At 26.5% G+C, this 8,905-nt stretch overlaps 1 protein-coding gene across 1 annotated transcript; it reads left to right on the forward strand.

The window, feature by feature from the left end:
- The first annotated feature begins 2,821 nt into the window (after window positions 1–2,821).
- LOC130960677 (probable sugar phosphate/phosphate translocator At3g11320) lies at window positions 2,822–8,369 on the forward strand. The gene is made up of 4 exons (XM_057886126.1): window positions 2,822–3,357; window positions 6,148–6,251; window positions 6,421–6,649; window positions 7,737–8,369. Exons 1-4 carry the CDS (start codon window positions 2,911–2,913, stop codon window positions 7,881–7,883), a joined length of 927 nt encoding a protein of 308 aa, XP_057742109.1. The 5' UTR covers window positions 2,822–2,910; the 3' UTR covers window positions 7,884–8,369.
- Window positions 8,370–8,905: the final 536 nt, after the last annotated feature.

Below are 8,905 nucleotides of genomic sequence, written 5' to 3' on the forward strand. Positions count from 1 at the left end.
TGCATATGTTTCCTTAAAGGATGCTGTTTTTAGTTTGTCCTCACAGGTGCATTTGAAAAAAGGGCGACTATGAAAATTATAAAAAAAATACTATAAAAATTAAAATTTATTATTTTTGATCATCAGTAAATTAACAATATTTAAAATATCAACTAAAAACATGATATTAAGTTATTGAACTAAATTATTAGACTACTAACTAAAAATGCTGACCAATAAAAAAATATTAGTCCTGATCAAACTTTTGTCAATTATATATAAGACCTAATAAAAAATTAAATTAAGGTGGAGATTTGCATATATAATAGGTTGACTTTTGAAGGCTTTCATTGATAGCAAAGGAACAAAATTAATTACGCTTGTTTTCGAAGCTAATTAAGAGAATTTAGACTAATTAAGTCCAATCTGTATAGTCTAGCTAATAATATGTACAAGGTAGAACATACTTTTTGTTTTTGAAATTTGTTAAAATAAAAAAATTATTTATTTTAATATTATTATAAAAAAATTTATTTATATCAAATATACTACTGATAGTTAATTTTTAAAATATTTAAAATCAATTTAACAATAATTTCATAAGGCTAGCTCAGTTGTAAAGTATTATTGTTGAATTGGTATTAAATTTATTGACAATTTAACTGTTAGAATTATATTTAATACAAATAAAAAAAATTTAAAATAAAATTGAACATTTTTAACAAATTTAGGCAGTGAAAGGCATTGTAAATGATTGATATTAGATTAAATTGGCGTCTTCTTTTGACAAAGTGCGTGGTACGTTAATGCACGTTAGTACTATACTAATGCTTGGGTTCTATATATCGAAACCCAAACCTAAAACCTATCGCAAAATATCTTGCATAAGGAATTGTGTGTAGTAGTAGTGGGATGGTTTGAAACTTTGAATCTAGCAAATTATTACGAAATACTTTTCATGTGCATTTGAAACTTGAATTTTTAGATTAGTAGAAATGCAGATAATATCACTACTTTAGTACTATCTTTTGATTAATATTTAATTTGGATTACCTTTTTGCCTAAATGTAAGCTTTAAGTAGTCAAACCTCGTTGAGTTTTCTCATTTACGCTTCTGCTACATATTTATTTTTTGCTACTATCTTGTATTGCGCCTTGGTTTGGGCTCGATCATCACTACAATTTTTTCAATGCGAATTTAATAATCCATCGTTCTTGTTAGTATTATTATTAACTTATTAAGGACGGCAATTAATTATATATTATTTAGTACTAATGACTTGTCAGCTTCTAGTTGGAATTGTGGTATATTATGAATTATGATTCACCTAGAGCTATAACATACCCTCTCACAGGTTATATATATACTATGAACTTACACTGTACACTGAATTAAAATTAGTTATTTAATTTATCCTGTGGATTATCTGATTGTATAAGTTACTTATCTATATTATCATACATTTTATTAAATAGATTTAAATATTTAATATTTATGTTTTGGTTACCTAATTTCTAAAGAAATATAATAAAAACTGTTTAGTTGATATTTTAGTAAAATCACAGAAATTATTGAAGTCTATCAATTAAATAAAACAAACATATATTTTCATTCTTTCATTTTTTGTGTTGTTATGCTAGGTGATGAGAAAAGACTTGTCAATTAATAATCATGTGGTTTGTGGAGTATCAAGTGAGAAGAGTCATTTATTGTAAAGGAAAAGTATAGGTAGACAATGAAAATATTAAACAATGTAAATAATAGATATATCGGATGTTCATTTTATTAGTGTACGGATGGTTATTTTAATATTAAAATTTAGAAGATTAATTTGGAAGTGTAGTGTTTTTATTTGATTGGTGGTTGTTCATGTTGTTCAAAATAATCATTGTTCCCCTAGTATTCCCCTATTGTAAAAAAGAGCATAAATTTGGGTAGAGACTAAAAAATACTATTAAACAAAGGTGTATTTGGTTTGTATTTTTATTTTTAATATTTTTTATTTTTTGAATTTTATAACAAAAAAAGTAAAAATAAAAGGTAAAAAATAAAAAATAAAATTTTATTATTTTTACTGTTTTTATTTTTTTTACAAAATTCAAAAAACAGAAAATACTAAAAATAAAAACAAAAATTAAAACCACAAACCAAAAGTATTTTAAGTTTCTCTCTCCCTCCATCTCTCTTTCCTAATTTTTTTTAATAAAATCACCATATAAATTCTAACAACATAAGTAGTTTTCAAAATTGAAAAGGTACAACAAAACCAACCAATGATAAATTTTCAATTTTTATTTTCAGTTATCTATGCTGTATTTATTTATAAGTAAGAGATACTAAAATATAAAATTGTATTTGACAAATGATATATGGATAAAGACAATATGTCTAGAAATACTGAATTAATGTATTTGATGTCCATCTTGATAAAAAGATACAATTTATTTTTTATTTTTTTATTATTTTTATTAATTTTTTATAATTATAATTTTATTATTATATTTTTTTAATAAAAAATAATAATAAATTAAATTTTTATAATTTATTTTAATTTATTATTAAATAAAATATAATAATATTAATTTTTATATCTTTATTTTTTATATTTTATTTTTAATATCTTATTATTCTGTTCTTCGAACTAAACAGGAGCATAGTTCTGAAGAAACAAGTTAATTGTCCTTATATATCAGCGTGCATTTGGAATGAAGCTTAATTAGACATTTATACCTTCCTACATTATTGAACTTTCTCTCCTCTCTTTTCTAACACATCATCCTTAAACATAAGGTGTGTGTTTTTTCCAAAGTTTCTCTTTTTGTCTCTTTCTTTGAGGTTTAATTTTCCATAAAATAAATAAAAAAGAGAGAAGAAAAATCATATTTTAACACAAACCCATTTTTTCTTTTTAGATCAAGATCATCATATTGATGATAATGATGGACTCAATTCCATGGTCAACGATCATGGTGGTGAGTTCATGGTACAGTTCAAACATCGGTGTGCTCCTTATGAACAAGTACCTTCTAACAAATTACGGGTTCAAGTTCCCAGTGTTTCTCACCATGTGCCACATGATGTGTTGTTCTATCTTCAGCTTCATTGGTATTCAAGTGATGGACATTGTCCCTTTTCAAAGCATACAATCAAAGGAACAGTTGGTGAAGATTTGTGTTCTGAGCTTTGTCTTTTGCTTCTCAGTTGTTTGTGGAAATGTGTCACTGAATTACATACCCGTGTCTTTCAATCAAGCAATTGGTGCCACCACACCTTTCTTCACGGCGGTTTGTGCTTATTTTGTCACCAGAAAAAGAGAGGCTTGGCTTACCTATGCAACACTCTTGCCCGTTGTTGCTGGTGTCATCATAGCTAGTGAGGTATGTAATAATAATATATCATTATTTTTCAATAATTCACATCTTCATGAATATCTTTCTTTTTGGGGTTAGTTGTTGAATTAATTGATTTAAGCGAGTAAAATTTAGTATTTTTCACCAATATTTTTAGCCATTAATTCAATATTTTTTGTTTAGTGGTTTAACAACGTATTTTTAATTCATACTTTTAAACATTAAACTAGTCGAGTGGTCAATTTACTCATCTTTTTAAGCAAACGTTAGGAGTTCGAATTTCATCGTACGCATGCAGCTACTCATTTGTTAGCAACAAATCCTTAAAAAAAATTTAGATATACAATAGATTATTTCTTAACCTATCTAACCAGAAAATATCTCGAGACAAAAAAAAAAAAAGAAACTTCTGATCATGATACTCTAATGTTACTCTTATTACTTTAGACGATGTAAAAAGGAAACCGTACCATTAATTGCAAATTCGATCAATTCTCTGAATTATTTGAAAAATCTACCTTACCTGGCTGCAAGATTAAGCGTGAATATCTATTATTGATTGATAATATATATGAGTTATTACTTAAAGTTATAACTTATAACGAGTCTTACAAGTTACAAGAATTTTCAATTAACAATGACAGGAACCCACGTTTGACAAGTAAAAAAAAGGGCTATATTGAGTCAAAATTTTGTTATAATTATATACGAGGAAATATTCAATTAGGCTACTCTTCATTTTCACCAAAAATATGTGGCGGCTCTTAATGATAAAAAATAAATGATAAAGCAGTTTTTAATTATTTTGAGATATATTTGCTCTTTTTAATAAAAAATGACATCATTTTTTTTTTTTGAAAAATAGAGGCTATTCGATCCTTTAAAATCAAGTTGTTTTGGATGGGAAGATTGGTATGTCTCAAAAAATTTGTTATACTGCTTGGTCGTTTAGGCGATGTTTGGGTTACAGGCATGAAATATTAAGTCAGAAAGAACATAAAGATACTAATAAGAGATACAACTTATTTTTTTATTTTTTTAGTTAATTTTTTATAATTATATTTTTTCTAAATTTTTTAAATAAAAATATAATAAATTGGACTTTATAATTTATTCTAATTTATCATCAAATAATAATACAAGAACACTAATTTTTATGTTTTTGTCTTTTGTGTTTTGTTCTCAGTATCGTAAGTCCTGTTCTTAGAACCAAACGCAACCTTAATGTTTTGTTAGAGACTATGTGATCCTTTGTAAAGATGGATAAAGATTGAGTATGGTAAATCGTAATCATAGTTATCATAACCGAACCAGTAATCGAATCAATCAGATTATCGAGTCACTGGGTTATTAGTTCAAACGATGGGTCACAGGTTGAACCAGTCATAATTAAATAATTATATAAAATTTTATTTTATTTTTTATTTCCATAATAAATATCTTTTTTTTAAGTTTTATTTTGTATTAAATTAATTATTATTTTTAAATTTTAATAACTCATCAATTACTTTATATTTATTATACTCTTTAAGTATTTATAAATTTATATTTATTACACTTTAAGTATTTATAGAAAAAATAAAAATAACAATCATGAAAATAAAAAATATATTATAGTTAATAAAACATCATTTTTTCTTTAAATTTATAATATAATTTTATTATATTTATGTAATACATTTCACAAAAGAAATTACGTATAGAAAATAATATTTTTTTAGTTTAACGAAATTTGATCGAGTCTGTTTAAATTTATTTTGAACAGATTTGACCAAATTTTATTGGATTTAATTAATTTTGACCGAGTTAATTGTTTAACCAATTTAAATGATGATCTAATTTGGATTGAGGTCGAATTTCGATCCGACCAACCGAATTATACCGAATTTGATAACTGTGATGGTAATTATTCTAATTATAATATTATTAATTGGAATATTTTTAAAGATTATACGGTTGTAGAACTTTTTAATAAGTGTACGATATAGCTAAAATAGAGAGAAATTTTTTTAATTTTTTGAAGATGATTATTTATATAAAAATAATAATTAAAATTTATTAAATAATTTAATATATTTGACCAAAGTGATTAACACGAATAATATTTTAACTACTATTATTTTTATATAAAAATATTTTTACATGAGTACTTAATATTTTTAGGTGACCCTAAAACCATATGTATAGAATAATTCCGTTTTTTTTAGTTTGCACATGCAAGTGGAGTATAAACGTCTTCGTGGGACTAATTTCTTGTACCTCAAGCATGCGTTCGCTTGTCCAAAATTAAGGGGTTCAAATTTGACTTCAATTACATGCCGAAGCAAATCACCTGCTTCAAAATTGATACATTCCTACTATGCTTGAAAAATTATGGTACTTTACTATACATTCCCTAATTAAGAGCATTTAGAGATAACCCAAGACATGGCTATAAATAATATGTAGATAGATGGGGATTCTATACAATTATATGCTATGGCAGATCATCATCTAATAAGAGCCTAAGACCGTTTGTTAGGCTTAGGAAAAGTCTTGCTTATCAGTTATTATCAGCATAATTCATGAAAATTGAAGGCAATAAGCATAGTATCTTTGAGCCTACATAGATTATTGAAAGTAACTTTCTTTTTTATTGAAAAGAATCAAATTTAACACGATTAGTTAATATAAGAGGAAAAATTACGTTATTTGAATAAAATAAATTAAAGCATCCCTGCCTTGGCTACATACCTTTCTCTCGAAGCATCAAATTGTTTATGCAAAATATGTGTGTGTTTTCCTTGTCTCTCATGTTTAAACACATTTTTGTTGCAGTCTGAACCTAGTTTCAATCTTTTTGGATTTATAATATGTGTTTCATCAACCTTTTCGAGAGCTTTCAAATCGGTCCTTCAAGATCTTTTGTTGTCCTCTGAGGGGTAAGGTTCATTTTCTCTTTGATCTCTTTAATCATTATTATAGCTTTATAATTAGTACAATATTTTTTGTCTAAGACATTTTAAAAAAACGTTGCTTAAAGATTAAAAAAAGGTTGCCTTTAATAACGAACAAAAGATATTTAATTAACTGAGAGTTTGCACTTTCCAGAGAAAAGTTAAACTCTATGAACCTGCTGCTTTATATGGCACCCATGGCAATGTTGGTCTTGCTTCCTGCAACATTGTTGATGGAGAAGAATGTGATTCAAATCACAATAGATGTAGCAAGAAATGATATCAGAATTATAGGTTTTCTGCTCTTCAGTTCTTCTCTTGCATATTTTGTCAACCTAACCAATTTTTTGGTGACAAAACACACAAGTGCATTGACTCTTCAGGTATATATGTCCTAATACTTCTTCCAATTTTCGCTTCTTAATACATTCCAATTTTTTGTCATGTGCATTGCATATGGAAATAAATTCAACAATTTCATGAATTCCATAGATTAAATTCTATGAAAAATTGAAGATGAGCATTCTTCTAAAGTTAGCTTGATAATGTTACTTAATTGTAAATTTTCTGATGAATCACTATAGAAATTAAATATGTAGTCAAAATTGAACCTTAATAATACAACAAATGATACTATTTGAACATTAAAGTAAGTGTTAATTAAATATCCAAAAAAATTAACTAATCCGCTTAAACAATCTTGTAATTATTAGGGATGGCAATACTACCCGAATCCGCGGATACCCACCCCGTCCCTACCCGCTTAGAGCGGGTAATTACCCGCCTTGCACCGGGGCGGGTTCTTAGGAGGGGCGGGGCGGAGTCGGGTTTAGGTAATACCCGCCCCTACCCGCTCCGCTATATATATAATATATATAATTTTAATATATAATATGTATAATGCATGTAAAATATTAGTAAATGATTAATAATATTGTATCATATTTAAATTTTTACTTTAATTTACATTATGTATGTGATGATTGTTATATAAATTTTGAACTTTAATTTTATTTATTAGATTTTAATAATTATAGGGACGGGGCGGATTAGGGTTCAACGTTTTACTATCCGCAGGTAGAAGCAGGGCGGGTTCTATGCGAGTTGTTGTACGGCGGAACGGGGTCGAGTAGAGCGAAAACCCGCCCCTACCCGCCTCGTTGCCACCCCTAGTAATTACTAAATGAATAAAGAATAATTTGTTTTTGAAAATTTTAAAGATTTTGAAAGTATTTATATTTACTACTTCATACAATATTTAGGATTACGTTGAAGAAACTTTTATGGTGTTAAATTTATTTTTAGATAGACATACAATATGATTCAATAGTGAGAAAAGAGTTTAAGTGTTTAAGTAAGGACTACAAAATTTAAAACAATAAAGTACATGTAGAACATAAATTACGATTACATATATGGATTAAAAATAAAATGTTTTTCATTCTAATGCATTTAGTTAAATATTTGCAGGTTTTAGGAAATGCAAAGGGGGCAGTTGCAGTGGTGGTCTCAATTTTGATTTTCAAGAATCCAATTTCCATGATAGGAATGTGTGGTTATGCCTTCACTGTTCTTGGAGTTATCTTATACACTGAAGCCAAAAAGAGATATAGTTAGTTAAAAAAAATAATTAAAAAAAGGAAGGTATAGTTGAAAATAAAAGACTACAAATTAAAATTAATTATTACCAAGATTATTTATCAGAGCAAAATATATATATGATTAACCAACCACAAGCAGGAGTGAGGACCATCAACTTTGTGCATTAGCTAGTGGCAATAACAACGTGTGATTTTATTTACTTAAGAAATTGAAACTTCGTTTCTAAGCCTTTTCATTTCACCGTTCATACTTAGCAAGCATTGGAGTACAGTTAGGCATAATATAATACGATGAAACCCTTTGGAGTTTGGATATTATTGTAGTTTTGTGACATTATTAAATTTATTGATTTTGCAAGACTATATAGTATGTATCGAACTAATTAAGAAAATGTAAATCCCTATTTGATGTCTTCATACCATGGCATCAATAATTTAGTGTTTGAGAGATCAGAGAAGCCTTTATTTGAGTATATTATGTGAATTTTTTTTTGGTTGGAAATCAGGGGTATATATGGTTCAGTTATTTATAAATTGAATTGAAATTGTACTAAATCATTTAAATAGTTTAGAAATTGAACTAAACTGCTTTGTCATATAAAAAATTGGTTTTAAATTTGTTTATAATACAGTGTACCAGTTTAAATAAGTTCATAAAAATAAAATCAATTTTAATTGAAAAAACTAGTTTAAACTGGTTTATAGACTAAAACTAGTTTTAATAAATAAAAAAAGAACAATGCTAGGAACCAAAAGGGTATTAGCAAAAAATCAACCAAATACTTTTGGGTGAATTCAAAATCTCTACGAGTTAATATATATGGATGTTTCTTCTGCTAAGTATCAGAATGTTTCTTTTTCATACCAAATGAATGTTCTTTTATATATTTTTCGAATTCTTTTGTATTACAAATGTGAATGTCTCTATTTCTTTAAGAATTTTATATATATATATATTTTAAATTTTATAGATATTTAATTATTTTTGCTAAAATATAACTGCATATTTCTTTTGTTAAGTATTATGATATTTTTTTC

This window comes from Arachis stenosperma, chromosome 2 (assembly GCF_014773155.1).
Source record: "Arachis stenosperma cultivar V10309 chromosome 2, arast.V10309.gnm1.PFL2, whole genome shotgun sequence".
In the NCBI taxonomy this organism is placed as follows: Eukaryota; Viridiplantae; Streptophyta; class Magnoliopsida; order Fabales; family Fabaceae; genus Arachis; species Arachis stenosperma.